General features: G+C 37.2%; 3 protein-coding genes across 8 annotated transcripts; 1 reads left to right on the plus strand and 2 right to left on the minus strand.

Annotated features, from left to right (window-relative positions):
- Positions 1-1,553: 1,553 nt before the first annotated feature.
- On the minus strand, positions 1,554-10,218 carry LOC113680010 (serine/threonine-protein kinase PLK1). 3 transcript variants are annotated; one of them, XM_089187915.1, is made up of 12 exons: positions 9,860-10,051; positions 9,395-9,460; positions 8,461-8,604; positions 7,669-7,779; positions 7,045-7,161; positions 6,148-6,365; positions 5,789-5,884; positions 4,893-5,389; positions 3,938-4,256; positions 3,080-3,209; positions 2,712-2,825; positions 1,562-2,106 (listed from the first exon to the last, which is right to left on the minus strand). In XM_089187915.1, exons 1-12 carry the CDS (start codon positions 9,914-9,916, stop codon positions 1,891-1,893), a joined length of 2,085 nt encoding a protein of 694 aa, XP_089044041.1. In that variant the 5' UTR covers positions 9,917-10,051; the 3' UTR covers positions 1,562-1,890. The 3 variants fall into 3 exon arrangements, with proteins under 3 accessions (XP_027052804.2, XP_027052805.2, XP_089044041.1); XM_027197003.2 differs by lacking the exon at positions 9,395-9,460 and having other exon boundaries at positions 1,554-2,106; positions 9,860-10,218; XM_027197004.2 differs by lacking the exon at positions 9,395-9,460 and having other exon boundaries at positions 1,554-2,106; positions 8,461-8,601; positions 9,860-10,210.
- Positions 10,219-10,251: 33 nt separating this feature from the next.
- On the plus strand, positions 10,252-17,894 carry LOC113679983 (uncharacterized). Of its 3 annotated transcripts, none has more exons than XM_089187916.1 (6): positions 10,252-10,451; positions 11,932-12,076; positions 13,081-13,377; positions 13,993-14,238; positions 15,629-15,880; positions 16,358-17,894. In XM_089187916.1, the coding sequence occupies exons 2-6, from the start codon at positions 12,025-12,027 to the stop codon at positions 16,483-16,485; spliced, it is 975 nt and encodes a 324-aa protein (XP_089044042.1). In that variant the 5' UTR covers positions 10,252-10,451; positions 11,932-12,024; the 3' UTR covers positions 16,486-17,894. The 3 variants fall into 3 exon arrangements, with proteins under 3 accessions (XP_089044042.1, XP_027052776.1, XP_089044044.1); XM_027196975.2 differs by lacking the exon at positions 10,252-10,451 and adding an exon at positions 10,545-11,040; XM_089187918.1 differs by lacking the exon at positions 10,252-10,451 and adding an exon at positions 10,647-11,271.
- LOC113679984 (cytochrome c oxidase assembly factor 7B) lies at positions 17,746-21,298 on the minus strand. Of its 2 annotated transcripts, none has more exons than XM_027196976.2 (3): positions 21,132-21,298; positions 19,075-19,215; positions 17,746-18,305 (listed from the first exon to the last, which is right to left on the minus strand). In XM_027196976.2, the coding sequence occupies exons 1-3, from the start codon at positions 21,241-21,243 to the stop codon at positions 17,887-17,889; spliced, it is 672 nt and encodes a 223-aa protein (XP_027052777.2). In that variant the 5' UTR covers positions 21,244-21,298; the 3' UTR covers positions 17,746-17,886. The 2 variants fall into 2 exon arrangements, with proteins under 2 accessions (XP_027052777.2, XP_027052778.2); XM_027196977.2 differs by lacking the exon at positions 21,132-21,298 and adding an exon at positions 19,886-20,204.
- Between the last annotated feature and the right edge of the window lie 26 nt (positions 21,299-21,324).

Below are 21,324 nucleotides of genomic sequence, written 5' to 3' on the forward strand. Positions count from 1 at the left end.
ATAGTTGCGAGCTTACGTACGGCAGTAAAAATCAAACACAGCTAACACTCGTACTGTATATACAGGTTCGTGTTTAAAAATAAAACGGAACAGAACAGGAATGATTAAAAAGATAGCCACTGGTACAACGGTTAAAATTCATACAAACCATGACGGTGTCAGAGCGACTGTGCTGAGGTGCATCGCAGCTAGTTCATCCTCGCGATCTCCGGTCATCGCACTTACATCGGCCGCCCTTCGAGTGAACAACTAAGAGCTTGCTCTGATATCCCTTCCTGTGAATTCGGCTGTCGTTCATTCATGGGACATGCCTTGAACAGTTTGTTTTCTATCTGTCATGTGAAAAAACTAGCGTGATTTTATGAGCCATAATTCGGTCGGATTTCACTGAACATTTCACTTTCAGATTCTGTATTAGAAACTAAAGAAACCTTGGGCAAACGTGTTAAATTCGACAAGCCTAACTACTTCAGTTTGTAAACTATTCTAGTTTTCCGATTAACGTATGCAACGTTTTGTTCAGAAATTCATTTCAAATCAGTTACCAACCTGGAACTTTCAAATGCGCTCAATCACGACGCAGAACTTGTCGTTTTATTTATAACGTAGAGAAAATTTCGGGACCCAAGAGATCCATTAAGATCACTGATCACTTCACGTGCACCTCTGCCAATGTCTTCTACTGTAAAACTTGCACTCGTTACAAAAAGTTATACATTGGTGAAACGGGAAGACGACTAGATGACCGATTCTGAGAACACTATCGCAACGTGAAAAGAAACGACAAAGACGCATCTAAACCAGTCGCTAGACACTTCAATCTCCCTAGTCATTTAAAGCAGTTTGCGGCCTTTCCCTACATCTAGGCAGTTCGGAAAGCCGCAAAACTACAGAAAAATGTATCTCTCAAATCAGCACTCTTAGTCCCCACGATATCAACGAGCGCTATTTATTCAACTAATTTTAAAAAAACTTTCTTTATTTCTTTTCGGAGCTCAAAACTTACCATCTCTCCTATTTCTATCGACACTGCTGATCCTCATTAGCAGTATGTGTCATATGAACTTGTTATAGACTTCGCTCACCGTGGAGTCTCTGTGGCTCAGCGGTAGAGAATCGGAGCGCGGAATCCGAATGTCTGAGGTTCGATTCCTTATGGAGACTTAGAAGTTTTTCTTTGTCCCACGCTCGCGACAAGACGAACAAAAAACTCTTTTCGGTGGCCAGAACGACTCACGTCAACCCGTCCGTTCCTAAATACGTCAGCTCTTACTATGGTTTTCTCGGGGATTATGGGCACGGGGCCGTATGGGTTATTTGACAAGTATGAGTTCCACTCTCGGTTGGAATTCTTGTCCGTGTTTACCACCAGCATCAATGTTTTTGTAATTAAGTCAAGTTTTCCAGGTGGAAAGAAAGACAACGAGAATAACGAGTATGGTTTAATAGCGTAAAAGATGATGGCGAAGATGTCATATTTCAGATTCTGGTGAGCTCAGGCGTCACTTGTTGACCACCATTTGCAGTTAAGTGAAAAACACAAGCAGCAGGACTGCGGTAATAAACACTTCCCTCTTTTATTTCTTCTTTTTAACCAGCAAATTAAAACTTATGTTTCGCTCTTGCTACTAAAGTCTTTTGATGCATGTTAGCTCGTTTTCGAGTTACCCTAAATTAAGCACTAGCCAATTTTGTTGCAGACGCTCTTGCAGTTTCCCATCCATGTTGTGTACATACAAATTTACTGTTTTAAATTATACTCTCTCTAAAGGTTTTGAATTATTATCTTCGTAGCAATTAATTATAAAGAATCTATGATGCATCGGTTCTAAATGTTATCCAACACTGTTTCAACTGATCGAAAGCGTCCTAAGGTTTCTTAGAGGAGTGTCAAGGGTTGTTTTCCTCATCTACTAAATCGCAGACTTTTTTGAGCACTCTTTTGCAATAACGAAGTCTTTCTATCAATTCTGAAGCACATCCTTGCATGTTAATATCAGACATAACATAAGTTGTCCCCTCTCGCTGCCTGTCGATGTAAATCACTAACACGTCCCTAGGTCCAGGAATAAGAACGATTTTTGTGTGATCATTGAAAAAATTCACCTGTAAAGTAAAAAAAAAGTACTTAATTGAATTTCAGTTAAGACAGTTTAAAACTGTGTCGCTGACAGCTTGTAACAATCATTACATACTCAGTTTAACTTATAGGGAAACCCAATCACGTAACTGGCGCTAAGAACGGGGAGAACACTTATGTTAATTTGGCCAATTTTCAAACTGAGGGCTTCTGATGCTGCTATTGACAATGGTTCCGAAAAAATTAAGTCGGTCACTCGCCCTGTTTAGCCAATTATCACTAGCACTATTTCCCATGGTAATATCTCTCAAAATAAGGAAAAAGTTTGAATCACTGATAGGAACGCATTTATCATCAGGTGTGTCACTGGTCGAATTACTTAGCTGTCGATCATAGCTGATGTCGAGTTAGGTTGTGTACCGCATTGATCTTTATGTGACAGCCGTCCTGCACGCTGCCAGGATGAGTAATGTCAAAAGTGTGATGCTATATTTCACACAGTTCTTTTCTGTCCACGGTTTAGTGACGCGGAAAAGGGGGCCATCACAAGGCGAGTCCTATTGTGGCCTCCACGTCTGCGTTTCGATATCTTTGTAATATTAAGAAAACCGAACAAATTAAGCATAAATACCTGTAGAGTTCCGTTGCTAAGATACATCACCATGGTAATATCAGTGCGAAACCAGATGTCAACAAACGGAAAGCTCGGTTGGTCAGTGGATGTGAGGGCCTTTGAATCACCTCCCTGTTGGTTAAAAGATTGTCTTCTTCTTTTTAATAGAACAAAGTATCGATGAATGTATACTCTTCATCTCTTAGTTTTACCGTTTATGTTTGACTTAATGTGTCGCCTGCAAAAGTATAAATCAATCATTGTTATACTATTCATTTTCTTAATCCATCCTCGGCTATCCTCTCTTAATCATTTTTACTCCTAATCAGAGAGAAGCATCTTAAGAATAGAGGACCCGGGTGTACGCAGTGTACCCCGAGCCATACCTTTAAGAGATGTTTTTCCATGTAGTTCGCAAAGAAAGTGAGCAGCATAAACTTTGCCTGTAAGTTCGTCGGCACCGCGGTGGACCGGAACTGACGTATATTGTTTGCTTGGTCACAATAGTGTACAAAACTGTCAGATAAAGCCATAACAAAAGGTTAGTATCTTAGAGAGATGCACAATAGATTGACTAAAAAGCTGGCTTTTTAATTAACAACTGCCTACCCTGCTGCCTGACTGACTAACTCTGAATGACCGCAGAGACTGACTTGCTTCTTCACTAACTGCATGTACTGTCTGTCCGGCTGCCTGACGGACTAACTGACATGTAGACAAATAGACATACAGACTGACCGAATGAGTGACAGACAGACAGACCAGATAATTTGGTTTTATTGACTGAGTTGGAAATATAAATTAACCAATCGTATAGAGTTTCAAAGCTAACGTTTCGAACATTAGCCCTTTGCTAGAGCGAACTCTTTACGGCGGCTAATTTGCATTATCAAGTCAGTTGATAAAACCAAATTATCTTGCTATACATCTCCACCAGAAAATTTCCCCCTCTAGATAGACAGAAAGACTGACGGACAAACAGACCGACCGACTGAATGACTGACTGACCAACTAACTAATTGATTGAGTGAGTGGGTGAGTGGGTGGCCAACTGACCGACTGACTGACTATCTAATTCACTAATTGACTGGCTGACAAACTGAGCGATTAACTGACAGACTGACTGACTCGCTAGCTGACTAACCGACGGACCTACTTACTGGGTGGCCTAATCACTTACGTTTTAACCGAATCGAATACAATAAAATGGAAGTTGTTGGAATGTTTCTCAGATTGCATCTCACCTTTTATTGGGAGAGATCGCTATCTTACTACAGTCGTTGAACCGAACAGTTACACCTCCATCTGACATCTGGGCTCCGAATCCATACTTGTTGCTGTAATCTACCCACTTGGTAACCAGCAAGGACTTAGGAGCATCAGAAGGTAGAATCCCCCCTGATTTTCGCACATTCTCTAATAAGTTAGGAGGGGCCTTTTTCGCACAGGGTCCTGAAGATTTTCCAGCCAGAGTCTTTTGCGGACGTTCTTCGAGACATTCCAGGCAGCTAGAAAGTTTGGACATCAAATCCTCGGGGGGAAAGTATGTTGGCCTTCTCTGCCCTAAGAATATGAATATTATTATTAGCTACAAAATTCCCGATCACCGAGAACCTGTCATATTATCATATATTACTCATATTATATTACTTTTGTAAACACATTCAAAGTTTCCACATGAATGAGGTGACCACTGGGATATTATTTGCAGGACTGATTACGACTGATTACGACTGATTGCGACTGATTGCGACTGATTGCGACTGATTACGACTGATTACGACTGATTGCGACTGATTACGACTGCTAAACATCGACCATTTCAGTGTACAAATCAAAGGTTTGTGACGAAGACAGGTGAACGGAGATGAAATTAAGGCTCAGTTAAAAAGTCTTATTTTACCCAAATAATAGTACTCGACCATCATTCAACAAGAAATGCGACAACGAGGAAAGCAACGACAAAATCTCGACTTTATCCATCTGATTTGCTTTTAACCCCTAACCTCTAAGAGTGATAATCATCCAATTTCTCTGGACAGTATCACTCTTGAATCAAACATTGTTTAAGTTATGAAAATAAAGGAAATGATTGAGCACTCCAGAATCTCCTGATTGTTAGACAAATTCTCTTTGTTAGTACCATAAAAAATGTATAGAGAACAATACGGGGAATATGCATACTGACGTTATCTTCACCTTCTTGTCCAGTGTCTCGAGCACAGCTAGTTCCATAATTTCCACTTAACTCACTCTCTTTTTCACTACTAGAAGATACACTGCATTTTTCTCCTTTTCTTTCCATTTCTGTTAAATCTTTTTCAAGCGACTCTTCTTTCTCGTCCGTAGAAAGTTTCATTTGGCGCGATAAAGCCAATGTTATTTTCTTGATGGCATCTTTTGATATATTCTGATTAGACTCCCTTGTTCTTTCGTATTCAGACCATCTTGGAGAAGTTGTTACTACTGATGCGGGAAGTCTGTTGGGAAAAAATCCCTTTTTGAAAAATTCGTCAGACAGAATGTCGTTAAGGGAGGGCCTGTTAGCCGGGTTCGCTTGAAGCATTTTCCGAATGAGCTTCGCGGCGCTGTCGGAGATACGAGGCGGAATCGTGTATTCGTTGTTCCGTATTCGGCTGTAGGTTTCCTTGAGAGACTTCGTTTCAAAGGGGGGATGTCCAATCAACAACGTGTACCTGTATTAAAAAGAAGGAGGTAACGCCGTTTACTCGAAAGACATTTGGACTGAATCAGTAAGTATTTTCATTATAAAGAGCTTTAGATTCTGATTTTCTCCCACAACTTAAAAAGTTTGACAGCGCAAGCCTGTCAAATGCTTCATGATAATATTTTTCTGACCGCCTATAAAAGTTTTTGAATAGCTATGAGATTTATACCTCATACAACTAGGGGTGGCCCATATTTAATATCAAAACCGAAACTCCATGTCAAGTACATCGAATTTTCAAATGTTGTACGTCTCCTACTTGCGCTTAAATTATTTATTTTCTTATATATACATTGCATTATTAGAATTTGAGAAATGCACCGAGAAACGGTAAATTTTGACTATTGCTACTTCTCAGAAGACTTACATAACGCAACCCAAAGCCCAAGTGTCCACCTCGTAGCTGTGCCCCTCTTTGGACAAAACTTCAGGGGCGATGTAGTTTGGTGTACCGCACATTGTTCTAAAAGTAAAAGAAAAGGATGGGATGCACATTGTTCTAAAAGTAAAAGAAAATGATGACATGCACTGGCTGGATCAAAGTCTTCCCAATTAAGAAAATATTCGTGCGTATGTAGCATGTGCACCTTTTGTGTAGCAATCTCTTTGAACGCCGGAAGAGTTGGTCATTTCTTCAGATCAAGAGCTCTTTTCGTTCAGAACTTAAAACGCCATATTGGATAATTTTGGTTTGAGGCTGTTTTTAGCCAGGATTCTTTTACTTACTTTATTTTATTCTCTCCTTCCTTCAGTCTCACTGCCAGGCCAAAATCTCCCAGCCTCAGTTCCATGTCAGCATTGAGAAAGAAGTTACCGACTTTGATGTCACGATGTATGACCCGTTGGGCGTGCAAATATGAACATGCCTGCACGGCTTGATACATTAGATATCGCACCTCAGGTTCTGTTAATTTTCCACGGTTTTTGAGTGTCTGCACCAAAGACTACAAAAACAATACAATATAATAAGTAAAGAGCCGTAAATGTTAGAATATTATTCAACGCAATGCTGTCAGGCTGATTGGCTGAAGATAATAAAGCAAAAAAAAAAATCGTAATTTGAATATATTGAAAGAGGTGCTAACAAACAGAACACCGCGTCACTCGGAGGAATATGTACACCTGTTCAAGGCTCATCGTGGGATTGAGGTACTCTCGGCAATATTTTCACAGGAAAGATATTAATTTATGGAGAAGCTGTTATGCTGCATCAGCAGGCAAGGAAACGTTTCATATGATAATAAACTAGGATTCCATAAAAGGAGTTCTCAATTCGCTCTAATTGAGGGTTTGCGATAGATTCGTCAGCTTTTTGCGGGGGTGGCTTACCTATCTTTATCAAGCGACAACCGGTAATAAATTAATTGCTCAGGAAAAATATGTGTATTTTTCTCAATTTCCACCCGATGTCATGTGTGAACCTTGCACCAAATAAATACAAACAAGATAGGATCATTTCAATTCACCCTCTCTTTATTAAAATGCATTCCTCGCTTAGGGCCAACCAGGTAAAAGAGTCACGCCCATGATCAACTAATAGGCATAATATGTTATCGCACCCAAACTCAGAGATCTCATGCTGGCAAAAGTTTTTTACTATTATCGAGAATACTTTACAATCACCTTTCGGCTACATAGCTCCAGCAGTATGTACACATGTTGATCATCTTCAAAATGTCCATGAAAGCCAACAACGTGTCTCTGCCTGAGACTCTTGTGAAGTTCAATTTCCGTTTCTATCTGAAAAACATATTTTCGATTTAAGAAAATTCTTCCTCTAACTTCTTTATTAGAAACTAGGTTAAAACAATCACATGCGCTTTACTTTGTTGTAATTTCAGTGCAAGTTTAAATCTTACGAGATGAGTCACCCAAAGTTCTACCTCAAGTAAAAAATTAAGGGTCTTTTCAGTTAATTGTTATGTTCTTATGGTAACCTGATTGTTTGAGAAATGATCGTATCTTGTTGAGGAATGGTTAGGAAAATTTCTTTCCAATTTTATGTTAAAAAACAAAAACGGGTGGCGACTACTTTCCGTCAAGAATTGGTGATCAAAAGAACAAAATCATCAATTCACCAGGTGTTGCAATTCATTGTGCCTTGGGATAAATGTTCATTTGTTAGTAAAGAAGGAGCATGTATCTTCCTCTTCTTCACAACAACTTTCTCTACGGACAGAGGGTTTGATAAAAATAAAATTGTGGTCCAAATACTTCAACTAGTTATTAATGGACGCTTTCACTCACTTTGTTATATTTGTCAGCGGACCTTGTAAGTTTAGCCTTTGGCACGGCTTTTAGGGCATACACCTTGTTTGTTGACATATCAGTGACTTCATAAACACGAGCGAATCCACCCTGAGTATTTAAAAGAATATAACGCCATGAGGTTCAGTTTTATGTTGATACAAACCTGTTTTAAAGTTGAGTAACGAAAGCCTGATGAATTAAAAGATATAAAGTTGAAAAGATTCTGAGTAACAATTTTTCCACTAAGATATGATCAGATGTGATCATTTATTGAAATTTGGTTATTCTGTACTTCATAGAAAAAAAAACACGTTTCAAAAACAGACATGAAAAAATAGCTTTATTGACAGTCTGTAACGAAAATTTGTTGTTCGGACTATTCAGTTGAAAACTGAGCGCCATGTACACTTTATGGTATTGAATGAAACTGCCAAAAAACATGGAACACAAATGGACGGAGAGATAAGTTACAGTTGCAGATTGCGAATTTTAAATAAAAGTAACTGAAACATCGATTCTACTACTAGACGGTTTAAGTGTTCATTCGAGGAATGTCAAAGCTTCTATTTAGGTCAGCTTAGTTTGTGTGCAAATCAGGCAGAGTTTTACATTAAAATTCCAAAATTTACAGATAAAGACTGAGCTATGTTGAAGAGTATCGTCAATTAAGGTGTTGTGTCAATATACCGAAGGCCTGTACCAATCTTTTCTTGTTTTGTTGAAATCAAGGCAAATCTGGCTTTATTATAAGCAAGATAGCAAGATAATTTTCATTTTAACATAGATTACCTTGCCGAGCAATCTTCCGCGAAAGTAGCGTTTCCCATTTCCGTTGTCTATGACTTTTGGTACTTCCGGTAATGGGATGTCTTTAGCTGTTCTTGATTTCTTCACCGATGATCGATCCACAGCTCCTCTATAAACTGCAGGCTGCTGGACATAATTTTTTGCTAACGTTGACATTTTAAAGCAATTACATATATCAAATCTTCACTGCGGGAATTCGTATAAGTTGTGCGCTCTCTTGAGGATAAAGCTATTTATTTTCACAACGGACTGCTAAGATACCTGCTAATACAGCAATGTGATTGGCTCGTAAAGATTGCACGTATAACCGTCATTGTGTGATGTGAGCGCACATGTTTTGCGCGCTTGAAATTTTGAGCGCGCGCAAGAAACCAGCTAACAACCATAGTTAAAAACGGTGGTTACGCGATCAGATGCCTACTGGACGCATTTGTCTAATAATCCTACATTGTATACAAAGTTTTTAATAAATTTTGGTAGGGGAGAAAAAAGGATTTGCATTCAGATTAGCTACGAGTTTGTTAAATTGGTTCGAATTGCTCATTTGGCGGTTAATATTTTAGGTGAAAATATGCTTCACGGTAATCTAAGCTTAACTTGACTTTTACACGGAAATGAAGTGTAAACTCGCAGGTTAAGAGTTAAACCTTACCCGAATTGCCAGAGAGGGAAATTAAATGTAGACATTCAGAAAAAAAAACTGACCAAATTCGGAAATTTTCGACATGTCACCGTGAGCCTCCAATGCAATTGGAACTTGCAACAAATATATGCTTTTTTTGCGTGAAATTGGGTAAACATCTGTGATATCTAGCTGAATTCTAAAGTACTATCTACAGGTATATAGGTTTAAAGGCTTGTTCAGCGAACAGCATTTAATTTATCAAACAAGTGGAGAACATTGTTATGTAAATACCACGAATCGTAGGAAGACTGGCAATTTGGGTGTCCATTTTGCATCGGGCCCTCGCTTCCTAGATTGCTATCGGTATAATTAGTATATAAATAATTACAAAAGTGCTTTTACACTGCTAGAATGCTATCCAGGATTAGCTAGTACCAAGTATTAATTTCCGTAATTCTTGTAAATGTATAAAATCAAATTTCCATACAATTAGTCTAAACTCATCTGTTAACACGCCCAGATTAAGTAAGATAGAACAGGTCCCAGACCATTACGCTCAGGATGTATTTATTTCTTAGAACTCTGTACAACATCGTCGGGAGAAAAATGGACAGCGCGCATATTATATCTTGAGACGGCGACAGAGAAAAGAAGAGATTAATAAGGATTATAATGTCAGTTTAAATGAGGCTTTGGCCCTTTTCTTACCCTGGCTGAACACTTTCAAATAATACATCATTTGTGAAGCAATCTTACCTTTAACACTTTATCGTTGTCATTCATACTATCGTTTGTTTCGATTCCTGAATCCATAGCTTATAGCCGTTTAACCACACTTAAATATTGTTTACGGACTACTGAGGAAAAAATTTCCGACTTGAACCGGCTTTACAGTCCTTGTCATCTCATGATCAGCTGTAAACCGAATATTTTCATTGCTTTCCCTTTCAAAATGTCTTTCTTCTCTAGCGATGTTTTAAAGACACGTGCTAATGATTTAAAAATATTGCAAAGGAAGTCTGTGGCGAATTAAAAGGGGAAAATAATTTTCCACGTTTCAACGCAAGGCTGAATCTTGGAAGCCGGAAATAAGAAACTTTTTTTGTCACCAGCAACCACCAGTTGGATCGGTTATGACGTCAGCAAAAGATTTCCAAGATCAGTTTTGAGCGAGTATCGTAGTATGTTGTTTGAAAGATCACATCAAGGTCAAATTTCTTCAACATGGTACTCATTGAACCGCTTTGGTAGAAATGAAGTGAGATTAGAGAAAAGTAACAAATAAAGGGTAGAAAAAGTAAGAAGAAGGAATGGAAGACTGTTATTTTAACCCTTCTAAAGTTTTCGGGTAAGTCCCAATTTCTCAATCCTAAGGGGCAAATAATGACCTCTAAGATATGCCTTACACAAAGGAAGCCTTTAGTTAGGTAGTATGAGCCACATGTTGGCCTGCGGATGACAAAGGCTGTCATCAATTTATGTATGTATGCAGCAGTAAACTGAGCCACCTTTAATCTTGTTCCTAATAAGAATAATTTCCCTTGTAGTTCTCTTTGTCTGTGGGTGAAGTCATCCAGCAATTTAGTTTTACTACAATTGTTTACAAAGTAGAGGAATTTTTCTAAGTGGAAAGCCAACAGAGGTGTGAATGACAAAGCAATACAGACTCTAGCGGGATAAAAAAAGTGTTTCCTAATATGGGCATGACATTACCGATTTGAAGCAATGGTGGATAACATCTAAAACGAATTATAAAACTCTTTTCTTTCGAACGGAAACTTTGAACAAAGTTCAATTCGAAAATTATGGATGGAGAAGGTGACGATTTGATGAGGCCTCCTCCTCCCCCGCGACCTCTTAATGTTATGCTAGCAAATCCACGGGAAAATGGAGTTCTAGAATTTCTGGCAGCAATACGTGAGGGAAATTTGGACGAAGTAAGAATCTCAACACTGGGTGTAACATTATGTCCATTGTTTATTTTGAAACAGTACTAACAGATAGTAAGTCGACAATAAGCTCACATGAATCAGAATGCATCATATTTTCGGTGTTATGCTGCAACAGGGAATCGTGTCTGTATATTAGCGTGCTTACAGCTAGCCACCTAAAAGCTTGCCAGAGCTTGTTCGGTCAGCACCAACAGTAATACAAATATTCAAAGTGAGGTGTGTTACGAGATGACTCATATTAGATAGACAAATACGTGGTACGCCTTTAGGTATGATTTTAATTTTGACTCATATCACATGGTGTGACCCACATCAAAACCGTTACTCCTGTCCTTTAGAAGGGGAGAGGGTATTCCCCCTATTTGAGTTGGTTTGGAAAGTGCAACCCACAGATGGAGCTTTTTAGCTGTTTCGGTCTGAAAACAGATCTAGATTTTGACTTCGAGTTGGATTTATAGCAGCCACAAGAACATTTTTAATGGTGTGTCATTTTTAACTCCAAAATAAAAGTTAGAAGAGAGAAGTAACCAATAAGTAAAATTTGAGAAGAATCTTGCCAATTTTTGACTTCACACCACTGATACAAAACTTAGTTATACTATACCAAGGAGTCATGACTTTGCAAACCAAATACATATTTCACAAGTCAGGATTTATTGTTTTTGAGACTGAGGTCTTAACTCCTAACACTCAGTGAAATAAAGGAATTGAATATTTGTGACTTGTTGAAGTGACCTCTGAGATGTATGTGTACTTGTGATTATATAGGCAACTAGTGCTGAGTGTATTATTTTTAGGATATCTGTGAGAGTGATACCTGTACTATTTGTATCCTTTTGAGATTGTTATTTGTATCTTTATCAAATGCTCTATCAGGCAAAGACTATTTTTGATGCCAAGAACCTAAATCCCAATGTGACAGGGAGCCAAGGAGGGACTGCTCTACATCATGCTGCCAGGGGTGGATACATGGCATGTGTCACATTCTTACTTGATGCAGGAGCAGATGTCAATGTTAAAGGTAACCTTAAGTTTTTGTTGTGGAATGGTGCTCCATAAGGCATTGGTTAAAAGGGTTCCTGTATGATTTTGTTTCTTGTAGTTAATTCAAGGGGTTACCTGTAATCAGCTTGGAGCCTTAACTAGTAATATTCAGATGCTTTTCTGGTTTTTTTGTTTTGTTTTATAACTCCCCTCTCCTCCAATTGATTTCTTTAGTTTGTGAATGTTGCTTGTAAAAAAGCCTAATTAAATGACTTGAGCTAGGTTTTGTTTCTCTTGGGCACTTTTTTAAATTGATAAATTGAAAAAAGTATGCAGTCTTCTAATTGGCTGAAAATGATATTTTTCATGTAACATGAGTGTAAAGTTATAACACCAGTGCAAAGTTGTAACACAAGTGCAAATTAAAAATAGTGGGTGCACTATTAATATTTTGTCTGTTTTTACTCTCTGTGATGCTTTTTTTACTGGCCCAGTATGGCCTTGTGCAATTTTGTTGTCTTTGAAATATTTTCTCGTATATTTACACCAAATTGCACTTGAAATCATGTATTGCTTCTTCTAATTTTACTTGCTATGATTCAGTTCATATAAAGCCAAGTAGTTATGTTAATACTAACAAGCTAGAATGAGCAGTGAGCATTCTGCCATGAATTATTTGAAAGCAGCCACTTTGTACTACTTGTCCTCTTTTTCATCACACAAAACTTGTTAGGGCAGTCTTTGCCAAGTTTTCCTGATTTACAGCTGTAGAGTACATTAAACAACTTATTACTTAACCTTCTTCATTTTCCCTGTAGGTTCCAGTTACCTTGTTTCATTTGTACGTTGATAATTTTTAGCACATAAATGTTTTTAAAGGTGATCATAGTCTAAGTCCTACAAACACTGATGGCAAAGAAAGTGCTACTGAGAGTGCAAGGCTTTCACAAGAGATATCCCTCTTGTTATCTTTTTGTGAAATTTATTAATTAAAAACTGCTTTAATCATAGCTAATTTATAAAATGTTTTTTAATAAACAGAGCATCGGAGGAAGCTCCCCATTCATGTAGCTGCTTCAACTGGTCATCTTGACATTGTGAAGATTCTTTTACAAGCTGGTTCATCTTTAGATGATGTGGACAAATTTGGACGATCACCACTTATGTGGGCAGTGACTGGCAGATATGTTGATATTGTTAAAGTTTTACTTCAAGCTGGGGCGTCTGTAACCTCTCAAGGAAACTGGCATGCACTTCATGAGGCCTGTAAAGCTGGTTTTGCAGAACTGGTACAAGTATTAATAGAGGCTGGTGCACCAGTTAATAATCCCACTCACTGTAAGTGATTGTTCAAAAACAGGGTCACTATAAAGCTTCAATCACCATAATCAATCAGTGGTAACTGAGTGTAGTGTGGGAAGTGGGGGCTTACTGATAGACCTCTTGGGAAGTATAATGAGATAAGATAAAGACTCATTTTATTCACCTGTTGTTTTATGAGGTTCTAGCAGGTAATATTACAGATTTTCTGGCCAGAACATATTAAATGAAGAGAAAGGTCAAAAGGAATATATCTAACTACAAGTTTCATGCAACCTGTTCAGGGTTAGAAACCTATCAGCTGTCAGAACATTTGCACTGGTTACTTTGTGAATTCTGATCAAAGAGGGAAAAGGATTATTTTTTAACTGACTCGACATCAATGTCTGACAAAAAAAAATACTTAGTCTAATATGTTCCAGAATACTTGAAATTATGTCTCAGAGAGAGTCAAATTTCCTATTCCCCAAGCCCCTACAAAGGCCTGTTGGTTTGTAACATGCCATTCTTGCTAGGTGAGTATAATTCAGTTCAGCTGGCTTCTCAGTTCAGATCCTATATCTGTTGCTAACATTTCCAAATTACAACCCTGTTGTTGTACTTGAGCTATATTTGTTTTGTGCTTGAAAGTAGATTCTGGTGGAGCACCTTGGTCACCTCTTCATATTGCTGTTCGTCAGGGACACTTAGATTGTGTCAAGTTACTAATACAGGCTGGTGCTGATGTGAACAGTGTCAATGCTGGCAAGCATACCCCTCTACATGAGGCTGCATATAGAGGTTATGATGCTGTATTATGTGAGCTTCTCATCCGGGGTGCAGACCCACATGCCAAGAGTAATCAAAGAAGGAGTCCCCTTCATGAAGCTTGTATGCAAGGTATACATCTAACAGTCTTTCTTTATTCAAAAATCATTAACATGCCATGCAAACTTGGCTGAATTGATCAGTGATGCTTTAACTTAACTGTAAGGTGTTGTGAGTAAATACCAACTAAAGAGGTAACATGAAATTAAACAGTTCCTCCTGAAGATGTGACTTCCTTGAAAGAGTTGACTTTAACTAGCAGCTACTAATTAAAAGAAACTACCTGCCTAAAGGAATTATCCCTTTTAACAAAAAATAAGAAAGTGCATAATACATATAACAATCTAATAACTGAACTGTTTATAAGTTTCTTTACTTATTTATTCAATTAAGATTTTGAATTTACCATAATATTATTGATGCAAAACTTTGGATAAAGATAGTAAATATTTTTCCTAAACTAACCCTTTAAGTGTCCTGTCATTGCCATAATGTGATTCTACCAGTTTTGTTACTATCAGGTAGTAATTTCTCTTAACCTGACCTTTAACCCCCAAGAGTGACTTGGGGCTAATTTCCCTGACTTTACCATATCATCCCAGAATCAAACATTAAGATCAAGTGAATAAAGGAAATGATCACCAACTACAAAAACTCTAGATGGTTTTACAAAATCTCTTATATATAGAGATCAATATATATATATATATATCTATCAGAGAACAGTATGGAGAATATGCATAATGATGTTAGGGTGTGAGGGGTTAAGTTGCAATCCTCCAAAAATAGCAGTAGATAAGGGTGCTTTACTACAAATTCAACATACCATAAAAACCCGCGGATAAGCTGCACCCACAGGTAAGCCGTACCCGCAGATAAGCTGCACCCTGAATTTAGCAGCTCAAATTTTGGAAAAAAAGTTTTTTGAAAGAAATCAAAAGAAATCCAAAGTCAAGTCTCGTGAAGTCTCCTTCATCCACTGTTCATCGAATGTAAACTCACCATTTACATTGCAATGGAAAATACTTCAAATTCTTACCCACAATTTTAGCTCTTTAAGATAATGAACATCGTTACTACCAACTTTGACATATGATTGATCTTTTTCTGGTATTTGTTGACAGGAATTTCGTAGTTCAACTCGGTTTTTCCATAGGTTTTTGCATTACAACAAGACCGTAACTGGAACATTCGAAACTTAGTAACTAGGCATTAGATCGGACGTGAAAATGGAAAAAGTTCCCGCAGATAAGCTGCACTCCCAATTTCGAGCGACGATTTTTGTAAAAAAGGTGTGGCTTATCTGTGGGTTTTTATAGATATACACATGATATGTACATTGATATTTTCTTTTGAAATATTATGCTATACCAGGTTGTGATTTAGACATTCCATAGCAACATTTCTGGCAGCATTTTTTAAAAGTCCAGGGAGGCATAAAAAACACTCTTTGCACTTCTAGGTAAAGTGAAAGTTGCTGTAATGCTTTTGGATATTGGCAGTAAGGTCAATGCTACTGACTTAGTTAGAGACACACCTCTTCACTTAACACTGCGTGCCAATCACGCCCACGACATTGCTGTCCAGTTAACAAGTATTCTCCTTCAGTATGGAGCATCACCAACTCTTCTTGGACGGGATGATGACATGCCTCTTGATATAGCAAGGCTATCTGGGCAAAGTTACTGTTTAGAATTGTTGGAAATAGCTCTGGGTAAGAAATGTAGGGCAATTTTAACTTTTTAACTGATGCAGGTGTAATTTTCATTGGCAGCATGTGTTGCTTTTTTGCAAAGATTTAGTCCTACAAACTTCTTTTTTCCACAAGTCTTCGTTTATTGCTCAATTGAAAGACATTGAAATACTGATCAAAATGCCACTGATGTCATCCTTGACATGACTCTGAAAAGCCCTCCAAGGAAAAGCACAAAAATCTATGTTATCTTAACAATCTATGTGTACATACCCTTTGCCTGTTACCCTTCCTACAGTAGTACAGTCAGATGAATTTTCAATCATTGTGAGGTCAAACTATTTATGTAACACAATTCATCATGATTTTCCTTTTTTGACATTTTGGCTTATTAGCAAACAAGCTTTCCTGTGAAAGTCTGTTCAGTCTGCAGAATTATTCTTGACTGAGAATTTTTAGAAAGTTGCTAATGAATAATATTGTGCCTCCTTGTTTCAGAAATGCCACAGCCGCTAATTCAGATATGTAAAGTTACACTGAGGAAACAATTTGCTTGTCATTGGGACCTTATACAGGAACTTCCTCTACCATTAACATTAAAATGTTTTCTTATAAAAGAATACTAACTCTTGAACTTTATTCATAGAGAATCATTAGCTTTACAGTGTTGTTGTAAATAACATTTTTAAATTTGGAATGGTCAGTGAGTCCCTTCAAAGAAAAAAAGACTACAGGGGCTAAAAAATAATGATAGTAAATTCTATCATGATAATTCTGTTAGAATAAATTATTCTTCATGCAGTACTGGGCTTGTTTTACCAAGGTACTGCTAGCCTGACAGCTCATATTAAGCTTTTTTGTTTTCAATCAAGATGGGGTTTCTAAAAGTTTTGAAAATTTGACTGCTTAGGGTGCCAGAACCTGCTTCTCTATGCTTTAAATTTGGATTTTAAGATATAACCTCAGCTAAGATTTTCAAGAAATGGGTCTTTGGTCCACTAATGTAACCGAAAAAAACCTGCTTTAATATGCAAGAAATATTTAATAGAGAAGTGATGGTCTGTAATGCTGCTGCAATTTTGAAATTGATGCAACCATTATTGTCAGACCATCAGATCCTCCATACTGAATAATCCATGTTTTGCTCTTGTCACTGTTGGTGTGATGCATTAGTTGAGAATGATTTTTTTTACTAGTTGAATCAACAATTCCTATTAACAGTGAAAATTCAAAACTAAGCACAAGAAGACAATGGAATCAGTACTTAGTGGTATGTTATTGTGTTGTGACTATTTTGTAATTTAAGTGAAATATCTCTTGAGGGGTCAAATTTACTTAAAGAAATTGTTTTTTTTTGGAGGGGGGGTTCATCGGGAGTTTTAACATATTTGTGGAGGGAGATATCAAAGGAAAAAGTCACACCACTGGGGTACATTTGTTAGATGCAAAAACAAATTATTTTACCTCTTAGTGTGAGTGAAACTATTGGTCAATTTAGCAATTTAGTTTTTGATTTTAACCTAGAGGTAAAATAAATTCCTTACTGAGTAAACCTCATTTTCTTGATCCATGCTGTTAGTTATGGAACCTTGTTTTTCTGCCTGGATTTATAGCCTGTGCACTTCATGCCTGAGTTATCCACATGGACAAAAATGTTTCTTGTAAATTGCAGTACTGACCTTAAATTGGTTAGTATAAGATATGAATGACAGGCACGAGATAACTGTGGTTGGAGATATTGACACTTTACTGTCAGTAGCAACACTTTTATTAGTAATTACATTTGAAAAGACTTCTAGCTGCTACAATGTAGTGGTCACTTGCAAGGTTGGATGAAATACTCTACATGTAACTAAACATTTCATTAGCAAGTAATTCAGGTCAACTTTCTTACAACCAGCTTCTAATAATTCATCTTTTTATTCATTTTTAAAATGTCCTCCCAGATGTTTTAGTCTTGTGATAATGCATTGATGTAGAGGAGAAATTACAAGTTTGCTGCAGTTACATTGGCAATAAAATTTGTCTCAAGAAACTGGTGTGCTGTCTTGACCAGAGTACAACTTTGCAAGTCTCCTAAATTTCTCTGCTTCTTGTGGATTCTTCTCCACCCCATCACCCAAAGTATACATTCGACTGACGTTGACACATCCCCATGGGTGTGACATCTCACAGCTTTTTAAGGATAGTTCAAAAGCTTTTTTCATGTCTTTTGGGATGCCATCTTTTCCAGTGAGATAGATTGCACTTAAATTGAAGCAACCATTCCTATGTCCATAGTCACAGGCTTTGGTAAAGAGTTCTATTGCCTTTGGCAAATCCTTTTCTATGGTGGATCCTTTGACTCCTTTTTGATACATGAGTCCAGCATTATTGCAAGCTCCTGGAGACTTCTTCGCACAACTTTCTTGAAACAAGCTCATTGCTTTTTCAGGATCTTTGAATTCTTGTAGCAAAAAAGAAAACAAAAAAAGAAAAAAAAAGGGAAAAATTCAATGAATAAAATTTAACACACACGATACATTTCCTTTAATTTCAATTTGCCATTGAAGAAGTTAATGTTTCCTTCATCAGAATTGTTGAAGGTGAGTTCTGTGGCATCAGAAGGTGTGATGACATGGTGGAGGGTACTGATTCATAAAGAAAGTAATGTGAAGTGTGTAAGTACTACTGAAAGGAGGTGTTGTATTTGTTTGGCTATAAGGAAAAAGATTTTTCATAAAAAATTTACTTTTTCATCCTCAACATGTTATAACCTCAGGGTGCAACTAGCAGTTGAATGTTTTCAAGCAAAGAAAAATATATAAATTCAATGAAGGTGTGAATGATGGTTATACACATGCACACTGATCTTTAAGTTTGTTTCCTTTAAGGTCTGAGTTGCATATTGTCAAGAGGTGACTTTTTTCTTTTGTCACTAAAGGCCCTAAATTTTTTCTTTTGTTAACATGTAACAAGAGGCCATAATTAGTGAGTCTGAAAATAAAAGTATATTGGAAAAAAACCTTGACAGAAACATTTACCCTTTGTTTAGGTTGCATATTATACCCAAGAATTGTACTGAAATTTTCATTTTTTGATTTACCACAATAAAGTGAATGATGTGTTCTTTAAGTGAGTGCCTCTTAAAACTGAACAAATATTGCAATTTTTCAAAACACAATTACTGACAAAGTTATCTAGATGTAAACCTCAAGAAAAATTGAACCACTTACTTTTGTTGGTCAAATAAAGGTTTCCTAAGGCCAAGCAACTTTCATTAAAATCAAGCTCTTTACAAGTGTGTTCATAGAGTTCCTTTGCTTTATCAATATCCATTTCAATTGAAGCATAAAACTCAGCAAGTATGTGGCAAGCTACAATGAATAGAAAAGACCTTGAAAAAAACAAACACATTATGTGTGATATCACATTGACAGGTGCCTACACAGAGAGACAGAAAGATTGTAAATCAAACTAGTTGAGGTTATCATATAATACAGTGAGCCAATTGACAGTTGTTGAAGAAAGAAAAAAAAACGAAGGAACCTATGGTGATTCCTTTTTCTTTTTGAGGGGGGGAAGGTGAGGGTGTGGGGGGCACTGGACTTCTGTAGGTCATAAAAAAACCTTTAATACAAAATAGGTATCTATAGAATTTGAGAGAGCAATAATTATAGTTAGGTTTGTATAAATGCATGCTACCATTAGTTGAAAGAGTGTGTGCTATCAGAGTACAAAATATGGAGCTGACCTAAAGCTGTCACACCATCTGCCAATTTGTACTACTTATGTCCAACCATTTCCTGGACTTCTCTCTAGCTTTCTTTCATTAATTGAAAATAAAATTTTGCCACAAAGTGAATAGATGAACAAAAAAAGGTTTGTAAACATTCTAAGTGCTGTAATTGATGTTACTGTAATTTGAATAGAGATGAAAATCCTTCAAGAAAAGACAAAATGGACAGTCTGCATTTTAAAGTTTCACACTCAGTTAGATTACAAGCTTACGTACGCTAATAAAAATCAAACAGAGATAACACTCACATAGTATAAAAGTTTTCTGTTCAAATGTTAAACAGAACAAAGCAGGAATGATGAAAAATATAGCCAAACTGACATAACTGTTAAGATTCATCAAATCATGATGGTGTCAGTGTGACTGCAGTCATGCTGAGGTCCATCGCATCTAGCTCCTCATAGCATTCATCGCAGCTGAGAAAGCCTCAGAAATTACATTGGCTGCCCTTCAAGTGAACAACTAAGAGCTCGCTCTGATATTCTTTCCAAATCATTGAGTGGAAGGCCACATTGGTCACAGCAGCCAAGTTCTATAGCACTGTCATCCAGAGCAATTTTCCTGTTCCTGTGAATTTGGCTGTTGTTTATTCACAAAACACACCCCTTGGCAGTTTATTTATCATGTGAAAAAGCTTACGTGTTTTTACAAGCCACAACTTTCCACTTACTTTCAGATTCTGTAAAAACACTAACTAATTTGCAGGATGTGTTTATTTCAACTTGCTGAATTATTACAGTTTGTGAACTTCTGCAGATTGTGGACTTTGATGGTTTGACATTTTTGACAGCTTCAGTCTTGTTCAACCAATCAGATTATTTGAAACATTTTCTGATTGGCTTGTTGTAACATACTTTAAGAGAGTATTGTGCATGCTGATGACACAGTTGTTTGCTTTGGAAATAAAGTTTGTTTTGAAAATTGAAAGTAATATATGCAAGGGGAATTTTACAGATTCTTTCTTAAAAAGCCCAGTAGAGAAGCCTTGACTGTACTCGGTTCTACTGTAAAGCACGCAGGAAGCTGCTAGAGCACTCAACTTCATCTCGTGTATCTCCTCACACTTCTTCCGTGCTCTAGCTGCTTCCTGTGCACTTTATAACTGAACAGAGCACAATCAAGGCTTCTAAATTTGTCACATGAAAGGACCATTGCCTTGATAGCAAGACTTACTGCGAAAAAAAAATCTCTCCCTCTACCTGTCTCGTAATAAATTGCTAAGTAACAATCATAGTAAAACTCATTTCAGTATTGGTTTCCTTCAATTATTCTTTCCTACATCCACATATCTTTTTTTTTTTCACGCAATTTTACAACAGTAACTGGCTAGATTGTGCAACACCTGTCTATATGCGATTTTTATTGCATCTCCCGCAGTTCCATAGTCCCACAATTATCTTCGTTAACCCGAGGACAGTTTCAACCTTGCCAAGAAGTCGATGATCGAATCTACACATTATGTAACCCACTATTGGTCCTAACCAACCAACTTACACTCTTTCTTTTTGGAACCATAACACTCATGCTTGTAGAGATCGCGTAGTTGTTGACCATACTCTTCAGTAGCTTTTGTTACTTTGTCTTCTGTAGAAAGACCAAAAGACATCTTCACGAGCCTCTGAATAAAATAAAGTTAGCGGAAACTTCCAGTATCAACTTTGGGCGCGTGCGCGTACACTTTTTCAAA

This window comes from Pocillopora damicornis, chromosome 11 (assembly GCF_964200805.1).
Source record: "Pocillopora damicornis chromosome 11, jaPocDami1.2, whole genome shotgun sequence".
NCBI lineage: Eukaryota > Metazoa > Cnidaria > Anthozoa > Scleractinia > Pocilloporidae > Pocillopora > Pocillopora damicornis.

Bases quoted from the DNA above. Each gene is read 5' to 3' on its own strand.
- LOC113680010 (XM_089187915.1), bottom strand. From the start codon at position 9,916: ATGGATTCAGGAATCGAAACAAACGATAGTATGAATGACAACGATAAA. The intron at 5,885-6,147 runs GTAAGTAAAAGA...TTTTACTTTTAG, and splicing joins GAAGGAGAGAATAAAATAAA to AACAATGTGCGGTACACCAA. The intron at 2,826-3,079 runs GTATGGCTCGGG...TTTAACCAACAG, and splicing joins TGGAAAAACATCTCTTAAAG to GGAGGTGATTCAAAGGCCCT.
- LOC113679983 (XM_027196975.2), top strand. From the start codon at position 10,909: ATGGATGGAGAAGGTGACGATTTGATGAGGCCTCCTCCTCCCCCGCGA. The intron at 12,077-13,080 runs GTAACCTTAAGT...TTTAATAAACAG, and splicing joins AGCAGATGTCAATGTTAAAG to AGCATCGGAGGAAGCTCCCC. The intron at 13,378-13,992 runs GTAAGTGATTGT...GCTTGAAAGTAG, and splicing joins AGTTAATAATCCCACTCACT to ATTCTGGTGGAGCACCTTGG.
- LOC113679984 (XM_027196976.2), bottom strand. From the start codon at position 21,243: ATGTCTTTTGGTCTTTCTACAGAAGACAAAGTAACAAAAGCTACTGAA. The intron at 19,216-21,131 runs GTAAGTTGGTTG...TATTCATTGTAG, and splicing joins TGGTTCCAAAAAGAAAGAGT to CTTGCCACATACTTGCTGAG. The intron at 18,306-19,074 runs GTAAGTGGTTCA...TTTTGCTACAAG, and splicing joins CCTTTATTTGACCAACAAAA to AATTCAAAGATCCTGAAAAA.